Raw genomic sequence first — 22,948 nt, 5'->3', positions numbered from 1 at the left:
AGAAAGGGCACAGAAAAATAGTTTGAGTGATGGCTACGTCTAGCTGACTAATGAACAGTTCAGCCCAGGTCAATCCATTACAACCGAAAGCATTTAATTATTAATTACGGCCAATCTATAGGCAGTTAAGGACAAGTGACATTGTATGTTTAATGTGCGATATAGCTGGTGATGGGGGCATTGCAGGAATGCTTTATGCTGTGTAGCCATTTTGACTGTTCAGCAAAGAAGCCAGCTTAAAAGAAGAAGAGGGGAGGGGAGATTATTATTCCTGCTTATGATGTAAATGCACACAGAGTGAGCTTCTATATAATGCATATTTTTGTGCACAGCAGCATCTCAATGTATCAAGAAACTGTTCAAGATTGACTTGAACAAGGTTTGGTTTCACTATGATATTTTGTCCAAGCTTGCATTTTGTATTAGAAAATGGAAAGTCTTAGAGCATAAAGAAATTAGATGAGAACGGGTACCTGAACGCTGTCACTGAGGAGATTGATCCGTTGGCTTAAATAAATTCTTATAAAGTCATTATTATGTCTTTTTCATCTTTGACATCCTTTTGCTTCTACGCAAATTACAAAATTAAATAAAACTTTATTGGATGGCTAATCAGTCGCTGTGGTCTGCAGTGTGCGCGCATCATTATCAGTCCTATGAGTCTTTGGTTTGATGCTCCTGTGAGTCTTCTCTGACTTTTTTTTTTAAGACACAATAATAAAACCCAGTGCAGTAAGGAGAGAAAGCCTGGTTAAACACATTTTTGCATACACTAGTACACAGAATTGAGAGCTGCGCTTTGTGTGTACGTGTTACTCATGACAGGTCCAACCTCTACAGTAATGTGCATGTGCATATGTGTATTGCCTGAGGCAGTCGCGTAGGGTGAAGGGTTGAGTGAATGGGGAGCAAAGCCGCCTGAGTGGTTTGCTTCATTAGGAAACAAAATATAAGCTTTCCGGGCCATTAGGGCTGACTTTAGATGCAAAAGCACATAAGACGACGACTCACCTCATCAACAATGCATTGCAGTAACTGGAGAGGCTGGAAAAGGAGAAGCACAGGGAGAAAAAAACATGTTAGCTTACATGGAATTTCTTGGCAATGGAGAAAATCAATAGTGTGATATTAAAAAAAAAAAAAAGTATCTACCTAGATTAATCAAATTCAGTGAGCTCAGGCAAACCACCATTCAGCTTCTGAATGTTTTTATTATTCCATAATGGCACCTAATGTAATACTAGCAGTTTAAGCATGATCCAATATTTTTCTGCAAAAATGGAATTTGATGGGCTTTTTTTTATTATTATTTCAAATGAGAGAGTCAACCAAGAGTAACAGACTTCAGAGTTGTAGACCTCTAGCTTCTTATTCCACTGCAATAAAACTTACCATTAAAGATCCTTGGTTTTTCTGAATCTGTAGGGTGAGAGAGGGAGAGAGAGAGAGAGCGAGAGAGACTAGGCAATATGTAATTAGCGTGTCATAATCAAGACGATGCACTTGGACACATTATGATCACTGGGAGAAAATTATTGCTTTCCTGTTGGCAATTTGTGAGTATGTGTTAACACCATTTACATAATGAAAACACACAAATGTTAATGGCCTCGCTCTCATTTGAGGAGAATGGGGGTAAAAGATCCACTAATGCTAATTTTCAGAGCTGCACTTCATTCCTGCCCTCCAGGTGATCGAGATGTGCTGGGATGCAAAGTGACTGTCGCAAACAGTGTTGAGGTTTTAGAAGAGCGTGCTCGCTGTGGCGGTTTCCCAGGTGACACTCCGACACTGAACGAGCTAAACACACGATGACAACAACAAGGCGGATCTTGAAAAGGAGGAAAAAAAACACAAATCCAATTTTTTGACTTACTAACACGCCACCTCATTTGATTGGGATCAAAAATAAAGAAACTTTTCTTCAAAATAAAAGCCTTCGTCTTAAAATGTACGACACTGCAGTAACAAAACTCTAGACAGGATTTAGTTTTTTTATTTAAACACCCCCCGAGGCTGAATTCATGAGGAAACCCATGCTTTTATTTCTAAAGATCTAAATTTATAACTTCATCACACAGACTAAATGATACAAGGCTGAAAAACTAGGCTCAGCTAAATGTCTAACAATGTTTGGTGAATAAATTGCTCATTTCTCCAGGCCTTCTGACAGTGCATTAGAGCACTTATTGATCCACTCGATTAAATACAGGTTTTTACACTCTGTAAATACCAAGAGACTCCTAAACTGCCTCTATATCCAGTTTTGCCTGATTCAGACACATTAAAGGCAACTATGGAAAACTAATTTGTTCAGAAATAATTACTAGAACAAAATTGCGTGCTGCTCCAGGAGTTGGAATTGGATAGTGGGAGACCAACTTATTCAAGCATAAATGAGCGCATGTTCCTCTTGTACCGTGTGGCTTGACCACACATCAAAAAAAAGATTTTTTATTTTAAAATACCTCCCTGTTATTCCCCATGAAGTGAACCTTTGGATGGGCCGCATTTCTCAATGAATTTCATCATGAAATGAGTCGAATCTTCTCCTAAGTCATAAACACAATCTGACTAAACTACTAGCGGAAGATGTAAATGAATCTCTGTGCCGGTGACTCATAGTGAATTAATACGAGACTGGATGTGTGCTGAAGACTGTAGATGTATCCCACCCTAAAAATAAAAATAATAATAAAAAGATAAAATAGAACCCATAAAAAGAATAATCAAAAAGCTAGATCCCAAAGGCATAAAAAAAATGCATGTTTGCTTAAGTGTGCACAGAAATAAACTCTCTTGGTAAGCAGCGTGACACAGACCAGTGACCTGCCTGGGGTGTACCCCACCTTTTACCCAATGACAGCTGGGATAGACTCCAGCCACCCCATGACCCTGAACTAGATAAACAGAAGAAAATAGATGGACTCAGACTTTTATTTGTATGTTAGCTATGAACAAACACCTGTATTGTGTATGTAAGTGCATAAAGCTGTCTCTGTGTGTGTGTATGCAAATGTAGCTGTGTAGGAAATAAACACCAGCTTCTCGCGTCTTTGAGGTGGAGAGCCCACTCAAGTTTTTGAGCTTCTCTCATTACTTCAAACCATCACAGTCTGCTCAGCATGAAAAGAAGAAGTCACAAAATCAATTTTTAGATGTCAAATGATTTCTGTCCCTTTCAAGAGCCGCTCAATAAACACGTCTAAAAGATCAGATGGCTTTTCCCCTCTTGAAAGAAGACATTTCTTCAAGGGTAATGAATCTAAAAAACTCTCTTTTAGATAGATAATAAAAGAAAAAAAGACATCACTTTCAAAAACTGACAGGCATGTTTTCATTATGATTAAGGGCCCAAATGAAGAGATATATATATATATAAAAATGAGAGGTCTGCACCTCTGTTTTCGTAGCTGTTAGGTCAACAACAAGCATGCTGTTGCATTAGCTTGAGATGCGTTTCCCTGAAAATGAAGGCTATGAAACATCATGCAATGAAAGCAGCTCATCTCTGATCTCCTTCAGCTGCCAGCCTTTCATCCTTAGCCACAGGAATACTGCTCAAATTAGATTCTCTAAGTGTTAAATTTAGATTTGCAACGTGATTGATTAAAGGAAGCACTATCAAGTCAAGACAACAGATCATTAAAATCAGTTTTCGGCTGCACAGATGAGCCAAAATGAGTTGTAAGCGAAACGTCCAAAAATGTGCAAGCGACAATAATTAGCACTGCAATAAACAAAAGGTCCTGTAATATGTTAAGACTTCACATATTGATTACTTATCTATTGAAACAAAATGTTAACTAGCTTGCTGACGGAGGACACGTGATCGAACAAAGTATGCAGCAGTTTGGATTTGTTGTAGCGAGCTAAAAAATTACAGCAAACATTGTTTACAACACACACTACACTGTGGGAACAGATACCATTTCCTCTCCGTTTCATTTCGGAGTGAAAAAACAAAGCAACAAAAGGAAAGCATCTATATTCTCTGATGGATGCGCTGACGTGTAATGAAAGTTCCTGAAACAGACACACTAAAGATTGACACGGCATTTCATCCACAAATCCATTCAAATTTGAGGGGGGGAGAAAAAAAAACATGACAAAATGAAGAGAAACAAAAGCAAGCATAAAGCAAGCAAAAAAGACAACAAATCAATCAGATACAATACTGCTGGCGGCTGTATACACATCACATCAGGTCTGGTGTCTTCAAAGACTTTCAGAGCGAGCCGTGCAAAACTCCATTAACTCCTGACAAAGAATGCAAATGAATCCCGACATGTGGTGAAGTGGAATTAAAGAGACAATCTCTAATCATGACAAACATGAGGTGATGACTCCACTGTGCATGCATACACAATCACACAACAATGAATGGAGGATAATCCATTAACTAAACAACGTCCGACAAATAAAAGCAAGTGGAACGCGCACACGCTCCCTTCCTTTAGTTCCTTCAAATCTAAACGCCACACCGCTTTAATAAGTCATCCAGCATTTTTCACTAAGTAAAAATTCAGACGCCACAGATTTTCTTCTAATTTTTCCTCCCTCTTTTAATCTTCTACAACTTCTTTCTGAGCCTGTGCTAAAATGTTCTCTGTGAAGTGTAGCAGGGGGTTTTGCACAGACAGCTGTGCCAGCGTCTGCAAAAATGACAGCTTAGGCCCGAGGACTTTGGCAGGCTGCGCCTGACGAGCTGGATCCGAGCGCTCTCGCCACACTGCTCTGCTACAGCCTGCAGGTGAACTGTCTGCAGTGCCATATGGAGTTAGGGGAAAATTAACACCGAGATGAGGAAAGCTGCGTGATGGTAGAGAGCCTTACCAAAAACAGAGAGGTGTTTTTATTTTGTCCACCCCTTTTATATCTACGAGGGAGGACTAAAGTGCCTCTCGTACATTAGCGATTAACATGATAATGACGGAATCAAATGAAGAGAGGAGAGCGCGCAAATCAGACACACCCAAGGCTACAGGCGCACAGATCGATCACTGTATGACATTTACGTTACTACACGATCTACACCTTTGCTTTCCTGCACTTGCTTTTCATCGTACTTAAGAATTAACGATCGACGCCAAAAACAAGTCAAGAGCTACATCGCGACTCTAATCAGTCTCGCAGACAGATGTTTACTGTGAAAGCACAAAAAGAGGTGCTGAATAAATTCCTGTCAAAACACATGACAAATGGCTTTTACTGGAGAACATCATTAAACAGAGGCAATGGACATTATCAGCCAAAAGACCAATGGCATACAAGAGCACATTTTCATGCATACATCCTGAGATTTTTAAGCCTTATAAAAGCTGTCCGGCTCGTTCATTTATTGAATGTCTGCTCTCCTCGGGAAGGATAACTGGCGTTCCTGAAAATAATCAGTAACTCGCCAATCCATGGGCAGATGGTGCAGCAGTTACCAAACAGTCTGCCTTTTAAATCACTTATTTTCAAGCGCGTTTTGACTAACAGAGCAGTCCAACTGTTGCACACAACAAACCATTAAAAAAATAAAATAACTGATTCACCGTGTAAGACTTTTTGTCAAATGCACTGACGGGCAGAAATGGAAAATCCCAGCTCATCTATAAATAACTAATACTCTCACACAATCAGTCTAACTTCAGAAACAAATTTTCCTAAATAAGACCTGCCCCTTCAAATTTTGTAAAGGTGGACAGCCAGGAGGTAACCTGAGGTAACCAGATTGAGATTGCTCAGCTAGGGATTAGTGAGATAAACCCATCTTAAAAGGGCTAATTAAGACTTGATGGGATTGGGAAGCCACTTCTGTAGCAATTACATTTGAGCAGGATTTTAACTTAGTGTAATGAGGGGAAAAAAATAAGCCCAAAAAGCAGTTCATACACTTGAAACTGTAAATCAAAAACTGATCTAGATGAATTGATAACAAGAGGAAATCAGTTTTCCGGGGGTTATGATTCCAGTTTTCTCCTATAAATAGAAAACTACAATTAAAAAAATAAAGAGAAAATTATCCAGCAGTTTAGAATTGGGTGGGAGAAGCTGGCCAACAAAAAGCCTAATCAGCACAGTGCTGAGCGGTCTTCAGGTTGTTTGCAATTTTTCTTTGTTTCTTATTTTGTCTTAACATACTAAATTATTTCAAGAAGAGAAACTGTTATCTATCAAGAAAACTATTACAAGAATAAACATCCAACAGGAACTCCTTCCAGAAAAATTATTTGAAGCAGATCAAAACTCCCAGCATTTATTCATCAGTGCCATAATCCATTAAAAAAAAAAAAAAGCCCTTACCTGTGGATACGGGAACATGCCAAGCGCCAGCTGTATAGACAAGATGATAACAATTAATTCTCAAGTATATCTGACAATAAACAAATTTAGTTTTATCCATCCATCTAAGAAGTCCTGCGTGAGAGTCTCAGATTAAAATGCAACCAAAAACACACAGCAATACTTTTTCTGACAAATGAAACTTCACAAAGGTAAAACTTCCTGTATGACCACAGGACTGCATTCAGATAGACTGTAAAGGGCAATGATAGGGTATCCATCATTATGTGTTACTGTACAAACACCTTGCCATCAGCAGTGTCTTAATAGCATAAAATCTCAAGTGTAGACAAGGAAGCAAAATGCAGCTGAAGCTACTCGAGCGTGCAGAACTTGAGACTTTCAGTCTTTGAGGTAAGCTTAGTGCCCACCTGCTGATAACACTTCCTCATCAAACAACATCAGCCATTAGTTAATAACCCCCCCACACGCACAATTACCACCTGCAGAGAACAGAATAGAGGGATAAAGAGAAGGGGGACACCATTGGAGGGCAGTTGCGTATAATATGTGTGTGTGTTGTTTTCACTGGGGTGTTGGGTGTCAGCTCTCCCTGACATTTTGCAATTCACTTGGGGGTGGACATTTTTCATCTTGGTCAAGGGCAGCTTATTGGCAACATTACTTTATTAAATTGTCAAAATGCTCAGCTCTTTCCTTCAACATAAACAGACTAACTAGTAAAGATGGGAGCAGGACTGCAACCCAATTCATTTGGCTTAATGTGCACGCCCACAGCTAGAAACAAAGAGACCAGACTCTTATAAAACGACTATATGTCTTAATCACGCAAACTTACGTCAATAAGTTTGACATCACTGCAAACTCCATTATAGTTATAATTGTAATGATATCAAATTTATTGACCAACAAAGGTGAGGCAGAAGCCACAATCGTTTATTATAGTGCTGAAGGAGAGCTGGAGACAGAAACAGATGGAGAATCAATAATGTCAGCAGGAGGACAAAAGACCGGGGAGGTGGATGCTGAAATTAAAATGTTATTTGAACACACACTGTCAGTTAAGCACTTTATCGATGCTATGTGGAGAGAAGAACAGTGACACTGATAAACCTCCACACACAATGAGCAACAGACAAGACTTAACACATGCGATACCACCCATTACATTTTAATTACACTGCAGCTAAATCTGCCATTAAATGGACCGCTCATGTAACAGTTAAGTGTATCATAAAGTCACTTAAAAACTGTTATACCTCCATGAAAGAGATGCCCGCACTCCAGACATCTGCATGGATCCCATACTGTTCTCCTGATATCCTTTCCGGCTATGAAGCAAAAACAAACAAGTGTAAAAACAAAGTCAGAGACCAACGTATAACTGCATTAAAACAAATTCAAAAGTATCAGAGAATAAAATCAAGTGGTGTCTCACCGCCATGTATGCATTAGTTCCCACGTATGTTTTGGCGATGGAATTCACCAGCTGCAAATAAAACAGCATTTAAGTGAGTAAACGTTAAAAAGTATTAAAATGATCACAGCATAAATAACTTGATATAACTAAGGTCATGTCAAGGAATAAAGAAAAACAAGGGGGATTAAGTTTCTTTACGTAAACCTACTGACATGTCAGGTCGATATCTTGGGCTGCACTAAACCATCGCACAAAGGAACAGGAGTGAGACAAGGAGACATTAGTGAGTTTGTGCATGTGGACACAATGGCACATGCCATCAATGACAGGACTGTGATAATGAGTGTCTGTTCCCTTAAGGCTGTTTTTCTCTCTCCTTTTTTTGTGAGCATGCCCTCTGGAGCGTGAAAGAGTGAGGAAGCATGTACATGAGTGGAAAAGACTTTAACAGAAAAATATAGTTAAAAAGACAAGTCAGTGAGGGTGTAAATTCACCTTGGAGTTGAGCAAGGAAGTGGAGGTTAAAAATGAATAACAATTTACCACAGAAGCGATGTGTGTTAAAAAAGCAGACCTCGGGTTGATGTTTTGGGGAGCGGTGAAGGTCTGTCCCTGATGATTACACTACAAAACGCACACTGATGCACACACAGACTTGCACACACGCACTCCATTGTCCGTCACCCACGCTTTCCCCCAATCTACTGAATACATATCAATGAGGCTTGGCGTTGTGTGTGTGGGTCATAATTATAACAAGTGATTTTTCTGAGAGGCTGCAGAACAATGGAGGTGGGGGGTTAATGTGAGAGGAAGACCCCTGGGACAGCGCTGATGTCTTGAGTTGGAAAATGAATGTGGTGATTGACAAGCTGACCATATGCACGCGCACACAGACACGCCGAGAGCACAGGACTGAGGTTTTTGAAGCCACAGACAACTGTTCTTTTTCTTCTCTCCTCTATCTCCCATTCTCTTTTCCTCTCTCACTCATGCTCGCACAAACAAATCAGTGTACCTGTGTGCTGACACCAAAGTCACAGAGCTTGACTCGTCCTCGGGTGTTCACCAGCATATTGGAAGGCTTGACATCTGTGGAGACAAACTGCTTCATAGAACTGCAACATCAGCACACCGCGGCTTGTCTTTATCAACCCTGCTCTTTTTTAATAACACGGAGGCCGTGCACTACCTTACTCACCTCTGTGAAGTATCTTCAGGCTCCACAGATACGTCAGGCCTTTGACTACCTAGAGACACAAGCGGCAGAGAACAACTATCAATTCTGACAGCATGAGGCGTGTAACCAGCACACCCTGGTGAATAACAACTACTTCACATTAACTCAGGTTTATCGCCACCTCTGTTTTGAAAGAGTTCAGTTATAAAGTGACACATTTTAAAGAACAAAATTTAGCAGCAGGTGAACAGGCTCCAGGATCCCAGCATGCGGCATGATGGAAGGACTCCTTCAGAGTAACTGTCGCTGTATAATAAAGTGGTGATTACAGGAGATTCAACTAAGACCAGCTTGCACAATCTGTCACGTTTGTACCAGACTAACCTCAAGGAGTAGTATGGCGTGATGGTATTAGCCAAACAACTTGTGAATTGCATCATTTTAAAGACAAGTATGGAGTTGCTGCCTTGTTTCAGTGAATATTAGTTCCCATATTTAAGTAACAGAGCATTTAAATTATAGACCTGCAGGTGAATAAGGCAGTGAAATATCTGTCTCCCTAGTCTATGGGCTTTTAGATCTGTAAAACGGCTTAAAAGCGTGTTGCTCAAAGGCTCATTGAGTGCTTTCAGTCCATTCCTATGAGTGAATGGGACGAGAGCCGTGGTTTCACTTTTCACAGAATTCGTCAAATAATTAAACTGTGAGGAACAGAGCTGCCCAAAAGTACTTATCTACTTCTGCTTCGGCTTGATTCTTGTGACAGAGTCACTATCATGACTCATCCAGTGACATCACTTCCTGGAAGTCTGTTGATATCACATTTTTGGCTAGACTCGGCTCGCTTGCAACCCCAGCCAACTTTGTACTTTAAAAACGAGCACCTAATGAAAAACCCTAAAAACCAAGTAGAATCCAGTAGAGTCGAGCTGAGTAGATGCAAGTGGAAAAGAGGTTTCGGAGAGTTCAGGCTGTGGTTAAGAGTAAAGGTGTTCACACAAAATACTGACTTTTAACTCTTTCTAATTTTACAAACTCCAGTTTATGCTTGCACACATTTCAATAAACTGTTATTTCCCAATACACAGAGAAATGGGAGAAGACTTCTGCACAATACTGTAGGCAAGTTCTACAGTCTATCCCAACAACAATGTTAAGCTATGAAGTCATTTGAGGAAACATGGACATCAAATTGGCTAAAATTATGAGGTGCATTCGAGTAAAATGTCTACAAGTCTCTGGTGACAAACGGAGAATCAGGAAGCAACCAACAGGAAGTGAATACGGACACAAGAAACTCTTTCTGAACAAGCTGACTTTCTCTCTAGAGAAAAGAGAAAATAACTGAAGAATTAGGAAGGAGGCAGTTTAGGGCACCTAGAAAAGTAAGAAGTAAGTATTAAAGTCATTTGCAAACGTGTAATGTTGCTTTGTGGTGGTTTCTTCATTTACGGGGTGTGACAGCAGATTTTAGCTTCAAGGCTCCCGTCATCCAGCACTCGTGCAAAACAACCTCTGTGATAAATTAAGAAATCACAAAAGCTCTCTGAAGTCCTGCTGCTTTGAAAGGTTGTGGTGCAAGCGCAACAACTGGCGTCTGCAGCTCCACTCGCACCCTCTTGGGTGCTTTTCCTTCTGTGATAATTAACAACTGTGACAGTGGAAAGGAAGGAAAGCTGTGAATTAGAATTAACACTGACTAAATAGCTGTCATTGTTTGATTACGGACAAAGTTAAAGGAGAGAGACAGAAAAGAGGAGGTGGAGACAGGAGAAGGGTAATGAGTGTGGAACAGAGGCATGCATTAATCAACATCAAGGCCAAATACGATCAGAATGTGAGTTTTAACTGAGAGGAGAACATGAGGGAGAAATGGGCACGGGGCGAGTACGAGGAAAACAACACTCACTTTGTCCATCATTCACCTAATAAGGGCTAATTGAAAAATTCACACCTGTGGTTCTCCTGTCTTTATTTCTTTAATACATTAAATGAGTTTTTGTCTCAGGTCTGTTTTGTTTGCAGCAAACAAATAACAGGTCACACTGAAACTGTGACTGCCACGCACGCATGGGCAATTAAATTCAAGAGGTAAAACCACCGACTAGAAAAGGGAATCGAGAGCCAGGTGGGACTGAGAAACAGTTACAAAATGTCCAATTCATTGTAACGGTAAGCCTCCAAGCTTTTAGCGATGGTTTCATGTTTACAAGCAGAATTTTATATTATTTATTCATTTGGCATTGATATAAAAATGTTATCAATACCCAATCCTGATGAATGACGATGATCCCAGACATCAACAGTGGTCAGAAAACCATTTTTTAAAACCATTTTTTCATAATAATGCATTAAAACTAGAAAGTGCATTTTCTGAAGAAACTGCAGTGTGAATGCTTGAATCTGAATGTATGCATTGAAATGAATTAATTGCTGAATTTTAAGTTAACAATGTTGAACGAGATGAAAGATACAGAAATTTGCACATGAAAACAAAAAAGCTGAACTGCTAAAAGCTGACAATCACACAGAGAAGAAGTTGGAAAAAAGCTGAAAATGTTTAAAATGTAAATTAGAAAAAGATGAGTAATGAGAAAAGAAAATTTAGAGTCAGAAAACATCTGAATGAATATTAAAAGGTCATATTCTTTGAATCACTGAATGACTCAAATGTGATCCCTCCACTTTGATCCACACAGTTTAAAAAGTTTAAATGCCTGAGCTTTGAAAGACACGGTGTTGGAAAGAGAACAATAATGGCGACAATTTGAGGGTAAAATGATGGCTGTAACACTGTGGACACAGCAGCAGTTGAAAGAGAAGTGCTTAAGATGAATCTTGGTACAGTGGCAGGCAGAGCTCGTTAAGCAGGCAGGTGTGAGCCTGGTTGCTATAGTGACCGCACCCAATGGCTCCATACACACGTACACAGACATGCACCTCACTTTTGCTGCTTAAAATGAACAGAAAAGTCAGGCCGAAACAAATCGCTCCCAAATGAAAAGTATAGGTCGTATTGACGAAATTCTTTCACCGTGAGCGGCAGCAATGTCCAGTCTACCAAATTCTCAGTTTTCATGCCTGTGGAGTTTATTATATGGACGTGGTGACAGTGTAAAGACACCATGCTCTTCTGATTTTCAAACGAACCTTCTGAGCCGTTTTAACATTAGAGTCTATGGAAGAGTTGGAGGGAGGAGGCTGTGCATTGGTGACATTTACGAAAGAACCATAACACATATTACAATAGTAAACACATTGGATGAAAGAGGACAACGATGGCTACGTTTTGAGGGTAAAATGATGGCTGTAGAGCAAACGCTGTGGACACAGCAGCAGTTTTAAAAAAGATTTTAAGATTAATTTTTTTGCTCCTCTCACTCTAGCAGTTGAGCTGTCTCACTCTAGCCCCAACATTCCGTCCCATACACACCCATTATAAACTCTGAAACGGGTGAAAAAACATCATGAAACTTAAACTGGAACTGAAGAAAAAGTATAATAGATATTGAAAAGATAAATACAAGTTGAATAGTTGAATGTCTTGTCTTCGTTTTAAAGTTTGAATGGTGGCTCTATGTCAACGTATGTGGAAGTAGTAGGAGTTTAAAAATAAGTAAGTTGAATGAGAATTTGAAGGGTCTCCCCATTGAAATACATGGGAAATTTTTGTTGAATAAAGTTGAATAAAATTAAAAATATAAATGTTAAAAATGAGAAAAGTAGAAGCAGTCATGTCCAAAAGAAGAGGAATCTAATGGTGTTTGAATGGTTTTTCTAAGTTGAACGGTTTTGAAGGAGTAGGAGTACAAAAAACGTACGGAATAGATAAAACGGAATAATAAAGATTAGAAGAACAATACTGTGAATGCTTTTCAAGCATTCACACTAATAATATGAATATTTAATTATACTGAGTGACATCACTTAAGTTTCATGCTCTGGTACGCATGCACAAACAAGTTCATGTTTGATCTCTATGCAATATCTACCTTAAGTGCAAAATACAATAGTTAAAATACCTCTATAATATCCATCTATTCAACTGCCTACCTGAGCCATTAAAGCTGCAATCCGTAGCATTATTATCTATTTATTTATTATTTCTATTGATGATAGTACAGAGAATATTTTTATTACTCTTTTATTTGAAAAGTATGATTATTTATGTTTGTCTGTCTGTATACACCAACATCAGCAGTGCCTCCAATTTTGTTGTTTATTTGTGCTTACAATGATAATAAAGCTTATCTTAACCTTTTAGCAGTTATATGAATGGGGATGTAGAAAGCAGCTAGAGCTAGGCAAATGCTACAATTTGTCAGTAGTCTATATCTGCTGACAAATTAGTAACCAAGGGTTTCCTGCTGTTATAGTCTGCCCATGGAGGAAGTGGGACCACTGTTGTATTTGGGCCACAACTTTGAAACATATGTGCTATAGAGGGTCGACAGCGCTATCTTAAAAAGTACAAGAAGTTCTTGACAATGACAATAAAATAAATACTACTACTATACTAAGTACAAATTAACCGTCTCCCTAGGGCTTTGCCATAACATATTATATATGCTTAGATATGTATATACACAATTTGTTGATGCTATACTTTTTATACATGTCAACATATATAACTCCTTTAGTATTGGTAGTATAACTGTAATTTTGTAATTTGCTTCAGTTCAGTTTTATTCATGTAGTGCCAAATCACAACAACAACAGTCACTTCAAAGCACTTTATACTTTACGATAAAACCCCTACAATAATACAAAGAAAACCCAGCAATCAGAGCAATCACTTGGCAACAGCGGGAAGGAAAAACTCCCTTTTAACAGGTAGAAACCTCTGGAAGAACCAGGCTAACAGAGGGGCAATAAAAAGTCCTGAATTTTGACTTCACTATTTAAAATATTGTATATTTATATTATATTAGACAATTGTTTAGCCTCTATTCATCGGCAATTTGAAAAAATGTTTTTAATGCTGCACCAAATCCCTTTAAACCAACTTTTATCTGATTGGCTGATTTCTTGCAAACAGAAAGTTTGAATAGCAGGTAGGTGGGGTCTGTTGTGCTCGCAGCTAGAGCTCTGTATATGGAGTAAAAAAAGGTTTTAACTTTACAGCAGGGAAACTCTGCATACTTTATGAACACTTACCGCCACAGCAATCCTTCCAAGCACGTGCTCTGGAATTCTTTTGTAGACGTCCAATGAGCCACCTGCACAACACAGATTTCCCCATTGACACAGGTTAGTCAGTGTCAATGTATGCATGTATAAGTGTATGTGCGTATGTATATTTAGAGCGTTACAGTAATACAGACATGTTGCACAATTCAGATTAAAAAAAAAAATGAAGAAATGCTCATTTCATCTTAATCCAGGTTTTATATTACTTATCTAGCCCACAGATCCTGAACTGACATCATTGCCAAGAGAGCAATGCTGATCTACATATACACTGCAAAAAGTACACAAAACTAATTTAAATACATAAATAATCAATAAATAAAAATGAAATAATAAAAGTAATAATAATAATAGTAGTAGTAATAATACAAATAAAAGTCTAATCAGTCATTTTTTTATAACATCATCAAAACGCTACCCAGTTAATTTAAGATAAAGTGATACTGAGGATATCATCCAAGTATTCTGCAAAATTATAGCGACTATACACAATTATACCCAATCATCATTCAGTGTTTGCTATATGTGAACCGGTTTACATTTGTACACATACGTCCAGAAATTTCATGATGTTTCATGAACTAACAGAGTACTCAGAAGTTATACAGACTGCTGACAAGCTAGAAAATGTGTGAATCGAGGGAAATCACTGCATTAACACACATTTTGACAAACATATACAGCTTTCCCCCACCTCCCCCCAAAAAACAAAAAAACCCCACAGTTCTCCATCTCACACCAGTAAAGGCACACACAAATACACCTACAACTGCAAGTCAAGATTTATCACGCCCTTGTAGCTTTTAGCACACAGGCATGCTAAACAACTTACAGCGATCAGACATTCTCTTGATCTGCAGAAGTGTAAATGGGTACACGGCAGAGAGAAAGAGGACTTTTCCCCCAAAGTCTCTTTTATACAACTGTAGCTAGCAAAGGGAAAAAAACAAGCTACTTGCTTAAGTCGCAAAGAAACTCACCGTCCATAAATTCTGTGCATATTGATATCCTGTTCTCTACAAAAAAGGCACTGAAGAAAGTGATGATGTAGGGAGAATCACACTGCAATTTAAGAGCACAGAAAATGTGATCATATAAGAGCATGCCAAAAATATTTATTCAGGATTACGAAAAAAATAAATAAATAAAAATAAATAAATTTGAAAAGAAAAAAAGAAAAATTATCAGGAATGAACTGCACAAAAGCTTTTTGTGATCAGATTTTAAGATTTCAGTCCATGATTCAAAAGCATCACTGAAGCATCCATTGCAAGTCTAACTGCTGAAAGAAGTACTACATTTATCATTTAATTACACAAACACACACACACAGACTATGTACAGTGGGGCAAAAAAGTATTTAGTCAGCCACCGATTGTGCAAGTTCCCCCACTTAAAATGATGACAGAGGTCAGTAATTTGCACCAGAGGTACACTTCAACTGTGAGAGACAGAATGTGAAAAAAAAATCCATGAATCCACATGGTAGGATTTGTAAAGAATTTATTCGTAAATTAGGGTGGAAAATAAGTATTTGGTCACCTCAAACAAGGAAAATCTCTGGCTCTCACAGACCTGTAACGTCTTCTGTAAGAAGCTTTTCTGTCCCCCACTCGTTACCTGTATGAATGGCACCTGTTTGAACTCATCATCTGTATAAAAGACACCTGTCCACAGCCTCAAACAGTCAGACTCCAAACGCCGCCATGGCCAAGACCAAAGAGCTTTCGAAGGACACCAGGAAAAGTATTGTAGACCTGCACCAGACTGGGAAGAGTGAATCTACAATAGGCAAGCAGCTTGGTGTGAAAAAATCAACTGTGGGAGCAATCATCAGAAAATGGAAGACACACAAGACCACTGATAATCTCCCTCGATCTGGGGCTCCACGCAAGATCTCATCCCGTGGGGTCAAAATGAGAACGGTGAGCAAAGATCCCAGAACCACACGGGGGGACCTGGTGAATGACCCGCAGAGAGCTGGGACCAAAGTAACAAAGGTCACCATCAGTAACACACTACAACGGCAGGGAATCAAATCCCGCAGTGCCAGACGTGTTCCGCTGCTGAAGCCAGTGCATGTCCAGGCCCGTCTGAAGTTTGCCAGAGAGCACATGGATGATACAGCAGAGGATTGGGAGAATGTCATGTGGTCAGATGAAACCAAAGTAGAACTTTTTGGTATAAACTCAACTCGTCGTGTTTGGAGGAAGAAGAATACTGAGTTGCATCCCAAGAACACCATACCTACTGTGAAGCATGGGGGTGGAAACATCATGCTATGGGGCTGTTTTTCTGCCAAGGGGACAGGACGACTGATCCGTGTTAAGGACAGAATGAATGGGGCCATGTATCGTGAGATTTTGAGCCAAAACCTCCTTCCATCAGTGAGAACTTTGAAGATGAAACGAGGCTGGGTCTTCCAACATGACAATGATCCAAAACACACCGCCCGGGCAACAAAGGAGTGGCTCCGTAAGAAGCATTTGAAAGTCCTGGAGTGGCCTAGCCAGTCTCCAGACCTCAACCCCATAGAAAATCTGTGGCGGGAGTTGAAAGTCCGTGTTGCTCGGCGACAGCCCCAAAACATCACTGCTCTCGAGAAGATCTGCATGGAGGAATGGGCCAAAATACCAGCTACTGTGTGTGCAAACCTGGTAAAGACCTATAGTAAACGTTTGACCTCTGTTATTGCCAACAAAGGTTATGTTACAAAGTATTGAGTTGTATTTTTGTTATTGACCAAATACTTATTTTCCACCCTAATTTACGAATAAATTCTTTACAAATCCTACCATGTGGATTCATGGATTTTTTTTTCACATTCTGTCTCTCACAGTTGAAGTGTACCTCTGGTGCAAATTACTGACCTCTGTCATCATTTTAGGTGGGGGAACTTGCACAATCGGTGGCTGACTAAATACTTTTTTGCCCCACTGTATATATTCTTTCTCAGATCACACACACATTTGTGTGCCTGTTCATTCATGTATCACTGATCCCTGGCTTAGTAAGTAAGACCAGAGGTGATAAATGGCATTTCATTAGTTAGACTCATGATTAATTAAAAATGTAGGTGCGGTACGACATCAGACATCAGTGGAGAAAAAAATGTTTTGGTGAAGAACAGGAGGCGAATTAGTCGTTCAAAACTAACCTTGTAGAGAATTTCTAATTCTGACATGATTTGCTTCTGTAACTCCACCGTGATATCCAGGGGAATGACCTGCAATCAGACATGGGTGAGACAAAAGGGGCAGCAAAATTATAAACTCGACACCAACAAATTCCGCTGATGTTTCAAAGGGACGGACTAAATGAAAAAGTAAGCACTATGATCGTCATGTAAATGGAAGGAATTCTCACCTTGACAGCTAAAACCCGTTTGCCGTGAACGTGGTACGCTCTGGATGGGTCAAAAGAGAAGACAATAAGGTTAAAACAAAACTGAAAAAAGGGAATGCCGTCTCAGACAGTAATATGTTGTTACTTTTTATTTAATGAACTTACAAAATGAAAGAAATATGGCATTTATACAAGTTTGAGCACCCTCGTTACTCAGTATTTAATAAACCTGCCTCATACAAATAGTCCCATATTCACCCCTTATGAATAAGGGAGCAGCTGAAAGTAGCTTCTTATTCTTCTACAGCATTTTTCATAGAGTCTCAATGATGTTCATATCTGGTGAATGTGAGGGCCATACTTTGCTCATAAATTCATATTTTGCCATTAAAGTTTACTCCCTTTAACACTTCTATTACATGAAGCTGCTCTAGACTCTGTTCTGAAACAAAAACATGCAACACTATCTGATTAAAACCACCACATGCTGTGATGATGCGAGTAATGCTACAGTTAGTTCAATAATGTTTTATTGACCAAAAGAACTGACTATAAATCATCCACATCGGACTTTTTGAGCAGAGTCTAAACCAGACTGACAAAATCCTGCTGTTATTTCTCTTCAAGGTCAGAGAGCATCACGCAAAACCTGATGCAGTCAGCCTCTGTCTAGTTGCTCCAGACAGAGTTTTGAGTTGCAAGTAAAGCAGCAGCCACCGACCTGGCCCCATAATGATTTAATTATCAAACTCCTTAATGCCAAACATCGGCTTTAGTTACAGCCCTTGAAGGTTAGTTTACGGGACCGGTGACCTCTCAGCATACAATCCTCAAGGACAAATACTGTCCAACAGCTGTCAGGTGATGGGGATGAGCTGGCTTCAGTGTACGTCACACAGGCTGGTTAGCTCACAAACAGGCTTAGTAAATATGATACCTGGCTACTCAACCGTCTGTGGGTCATCCAGAGAGAATGTGCATTGCACAAGGTGTGATTAATGTGTCTAAGATTGGAGGATCGCATTTCTCTTCGGACAGATACCTCTAAACTGTCCCAGGCCTTTAATTAATGGTACCTATTAGTGCCTTTCAGGTTTTTACCCACAGTTAGAGCTAACTTTGGCTCTGGCTTTCTGACTACAGCCATGCCACATTTCTCTTTTTCCCCTAATTAAAGACAAACTTCAGACATTTAAGTGATTGTCATTTATTTCAAGGTGTCCAGAGAAGAAACAGTAACCTCACATATTAAACAATTTATTAAATTCACTGATAGCTACAGGGTCTCAGCTTCTATGCCCTCCTTGAATCTACAGGTAGTAGAGTGAGTATTGCTTAAATAATCCTCTGAATTACTTGCAACTTCAATTTGTGTCAGGACCCATGACAAAGGTCTGCCATGAGCCAAATTTTACAGATAAAACAAGAAGGCCAGATTTTTTTTGTTGTTTTTTGTTAAATATTTTTTCCATTAGCTTCTTCTGATTTCACACTGTCATTTCTTTTTGCCTCAAGACGGATACAGTGTTTAAGAATTTAAGCGTCATCTTTCTAGACCAGAGCTCTTTGAACACGAAGGCTGATAGCCTTGTTTTCATTTTGATGTCTCGGTCTTCCTTTAAGCTACAATCAATATCAGTTAAGCATGACTGCTGCTTCTTAATTAAGACAAAGATGTTAATTGAGGCAAGATTGCAGGGGTAGACATGTTAAATACTGACTGGGCAGGCTGTGTAAGTGTGGCAGCCTGAAAGGAGATTAAACCACGTCTTCACCGTGCTAAACAACTTATTGTTCTCACTGAGGAGGCTAAGAATGTTGAAAAACTGAACACTGCTTTTCAGGAATAAAGGAAGTACAAATTCTACAATGATCTTAACCTCAGCCAATTATGAAGCATAGCAAGCTATAAGCTGTTCTATGAAGTCTGGAAATATTGATGGACTTGCATGGTTTTGGAGGAAGAGCGGTCCTCTGCAAGTTATTTCCTTGTCATGCAAGTCTCAAGTTACAAACATCTCAACTATAGGAAACATCTGATGGCGGTTTCTGCAGCTAAAGGAGGCCACAAAAGAAACAGTGACTAGCTTCTTAATCTCCAAGTTTAAAGAAATGCATGTTCAGGGCATGTTTTAGGGGTGGAGATGCAATAGGACCTCTACTGCACTGAAGCTTTATTCTGAGGTTGTCCTTGACTGCCTCAGGGCCGAACATCCCTGTATGAGTTACAGTGACAGGCTTGTGACAGCAGGAGACATGGGGACAAGGTTACATAGCCACCCCCTGCCACTTCCCCCTGATCTGACCCCAGTAAACGTGCCCCATTGCCTGGATCTTATTTACACTCTAGCTCGCTCTGTAATAAAAGCTTCATCATGCAGTATTCATAGGGCCTCTCTCTATGTCTCTGAAGTTGGGGCCGTGGGTTAGAGATCGGCCTCCTGGATCAGGGCTAACGTGCTATGCTTACACTGCCACATGGACGACGAGCTGCCTTTCTCTCTCCCTGACTCCCTCACCTGATACTGCTTTCACCGGTCACCCAAGTGCCACAGACTGACAGAAACCCAAACACAGAGACATAAAAGGCTCCCTAATAATCCAAAACATTATGAGCAGAAATCCAGAGTTCAAATAAAAAGCGTTTAAAGGTTTCTTTACCACTGTATGAAAAACGCTCAATATTTTTGTGAACAGGCCTCTTGTGGATGAAACAGATATAGATGTGCATTAATGAGACCCAAGTTAGCTTAACAGGTCTTCATATACAAATATCAAAAACCATAATTCATCTAAATTATATTCACCACTTCAAAATCAGCCTTGTACATTGCTCCATAGAAGTCCTGGGCTGAGCACATGCACAAAGTACGCAGGCAACCCATTAAGTTGAATTTGATTTTAGGACAGAGGATGTGATGATAGGAAGCTAAACCTGAAGGAAGGTTAGGCGATGAGTGAGAAATGTATTGGTATAGTCAAAAAGTACGCCTGTGCTTTTAATGTGCAGTAGGTCCGGGTATGATTGCAGGCACTAAAGTTGAGGTCAAATACGGGAAATTATCCGATTTAGATGATTCAGGAAGTTATAGCACGACCAACAGTCTGATCCTCACCTTGAATGCTTAAAAAGAGTGTTGAGCACACTTTATGAGCCACTGTTGACTCCTCCAATGGATACTGCCATTTGGTCTTTGGATCAACATCCTCAACATTAAGATTGGTGCAAAAGGTGCTATTTATTCTCAAGCAGAGATGGGCAGTAACGCGTAATCCAATTACTTTTTTCAAGTAACGAGTAAAGTAAGAGATTACTATTGCAAAAAAAGGCAATTCGATTATCGTTACTTTCCCGTAAGCACGCTGCGTTAGGGCGTTACTAAAACCGTGATTTTTTTTGCAAGAGTGTCTCGTGACAGTGACGTAAGCGAGTGCGACGTTCGTGGCAACAGATCAACAATGGATAATATAACGAGTGCGGGAGAGCATATGACCGTGCAGCGTTTAAAGCGAGGAAATACTGACGTTACTTTGAGTTTGATTCCGTAAAAAGTGACAAAAACATTAGCGTCCGCTGCTCACTGTGTGGGAAGAAAACTTCTTTTTACAACGAAAAACCCCCTAAACGTCCGAGCAAGCACCGAGTACGCTGCCACGGAAATGTGAAATTCACAGAGAAACTGCTGGATCCTTCCACTGTCCGCTGCGACACACCTGCACCAGGGCAAACCTCCGCCTTTTATTTTATATGCTGGAATATGCAGAAAATAGGTTTAAATAGCTTTATTTGACCAACACTGTTCTCAAGTTTGGTAAAAATGCAGATCAAGTGTTTAGAGTGGGACATCCATGTATCACACCAAACACTGCAGCATAGCTGGAAACAGTTTCACTCAGAGAAGGCTTGAGCATTTATGGGTGAAGTTATCCATCCCCAAAATGTATACCTGTTAAGGCTCTAGTTCTTACCCATCACTGCACAAATTCATATATTGGACCAAATTTAATAAAGGAAACAAAAAATTGAAAAAAAAAGACACATATATGGAAACACAATGCCTCTGGTTCTTCAGACAACTAGAAAATCTAAGAGCAATCAACCAGTGAAGCACAGCCATTTGAAACGCAATGATCAATATAAAGGAAAAATAAAATCAATGGAGAAAATGGGCTGAGACACTAAAGGAGCAGCCGTGGATGTCTAAGTAGATGTCACCACAGCCAGGCAAATGTGCTTCTTTTAATTGCACCGCCACGAGTCACAAGTACAGCCTGTGTGTCCTTGTTATTGTATTTATAAGGCGTAGAGTCAGTAGGAGTGGCGGACAAGATGGACTTCTGAAAGAGTGTGTAATAAAAAACAAAGGCTGACATTGATGGATGGTTAGGTCAGTATGTGGCTATGGAGAGCTGAGATGTTGGTAACATCCAATTGAGTCTAAATGGCTCTAGGTCATAAATGGGCTAAGAGGTTAAAAGGTGGGGAGCTTATCGTAGTGCTCTTCACAAGTGATAGGCCCAATATAAGCTGGAATGAACAGCAGGTCCTGAAGAGGGCACAGCATCGCCTCATTTCTATGTCACAAAATTTGCTAAATGGAATTAGCATCACACATAGTAAAGATGGCATGAGAGTGAGCGGTCAACATGCACATTTTTCAGTACACTTGGTTTCCTTTGCTTGTCTAAATGATTCTGACCTGCAAAAGTATCTGTCAAATAATTAAAGCATGTTCATTAAATACTAATAAAAGCCAAATTAAAATTAGATAAACACATAAATAGAACACAAATAACAAACATTACTTGTTTTGTTTTTTCAAAATCGTCTCCTTTCAACCTTAGAAAGTTCAGCAGCATTGCATATAGATTTTTTGCTGGGCTAAATTGACTGAAAAGTTGTTGGGTTTGCAGTATTGGCCTTCCCCTATGCAGTGTAACCACTTCTGGTGCCAAACTGATGAACAATCTTATTCTATGACAACTATAAGAAACTGCAGCTTTATAAATATATATATTAAAAAAAAAAACCTCAGAAAAATCATAAAAGAGTAAAAGGTGTTTGGAAAGAAAAGGATGAAGAAATAAAAAAGATAGACGTTTGGATTTGTTGGACTATCAGAAGCAGAGCACTCCGTCAAGCCAAGGTTAGTCTGAGCAGTGATCAATACTTCAATCTCAATAAAACAGCTCAATAGCTGAGGATTGATGGGAAAGAGAAAGCACAAGGTAGGGGAAAGAAAGATAGAAGGAGCGACACAAATGCCAACCTTGTCACAACGTTATCAGGTCAGTCATACATTTGTCTAGCCAGAAAGGATGGAAGTCTTCTTGGTGGTAGGTTATGGTGCTTTACTATAGGCCAATTAAGTCAATAGCTGTCATACCTTACAGCCCCAAATCAATATCATATATGTTTGCAACCTTCAACCCAGAATAAAAAAAAAAAAATGAAGGTACAGATGAAAATCAGCCTGACAGATGCCCCACCAAACAGTGAGTGATAGATGGAGACACAATTG

At 39.5% G+C, this 22,948-nt stretch overlaps 1 protein-coding gene across 4 annotated transcripts in view; it reads right to left on the bottom strand.

The window, feature by feature from the left end:
* The window catches only part of map2k5 (mitogen-activated protein kinase kinase 5), a 62,170-nt gene that overhangs the window by 26,673 nt on the left and 12,549 nt on the right, over positions 1–22,948 (bottom strand). For 3 of the 4 annotated variants that reach the window (XM_004557933.5, XM_012920994.4, XM_076884477.1), the window contains exons 9-19: positions 17,448–17,487; positions 17,239–17,307; positions 15,062–15,143; positions 14,049–14,110; positions 8,913–8,961; positions 8,730–8,803; positions 7,730–7,780; positions 7,551–7,622; positions 6,292–6,321; positions 1,393–1,419; positions 1,012–1,044 (exon numbers count right to left, since the gene is read on the bottom strand). In XM_004557933.5, the coding sequence (XP_004557990.1) occupies positions 1,012–1,044; positions 1,393–1,419; positions 6,292–6,321; positions 7,551–7,622; positions 7,730–7,780; positions 8,730–8,803; positions 8,913–8,961; positions 14,049–14,110; positions 15,062–15,143; positions 17,239–17,307; positions 17,448–17,487 (589 nt within the window). The remainder of the gene's footprint in view (positions 1–1,011; positions 1,045–1,392; positions 1,420–6,291; positions 6,322–7,550; positions 7,623–7,729; positions 7,781–8,729; positions 8,804–8,912; positions 8,962–14,048; positions 14,111–15,061; positions 15,144–17,238; positions 17,308–17,447; positions 17,488–22,948) is intronic. The other variant, XM_004557934.5, reaches the window with a different exon arrangement.

This window comes from Maylandia zebra, linkage group LG1, assembly GCF_041146795.1.
Source record: "Maylandia zebra isolate NMK-2024a linkage group LG1, Mzebra_GT3a, whole genome shotgun sequence".
Lineage (NCBI taxonomy): Eukaryota > Metazoa > Chordata > Actinopteri > Cichliformes > Cichlidae > Maylandia > Maylandia zebra.
This window is presented reverse-complemented; position numbering and strand designations above follow the sequence as displayed.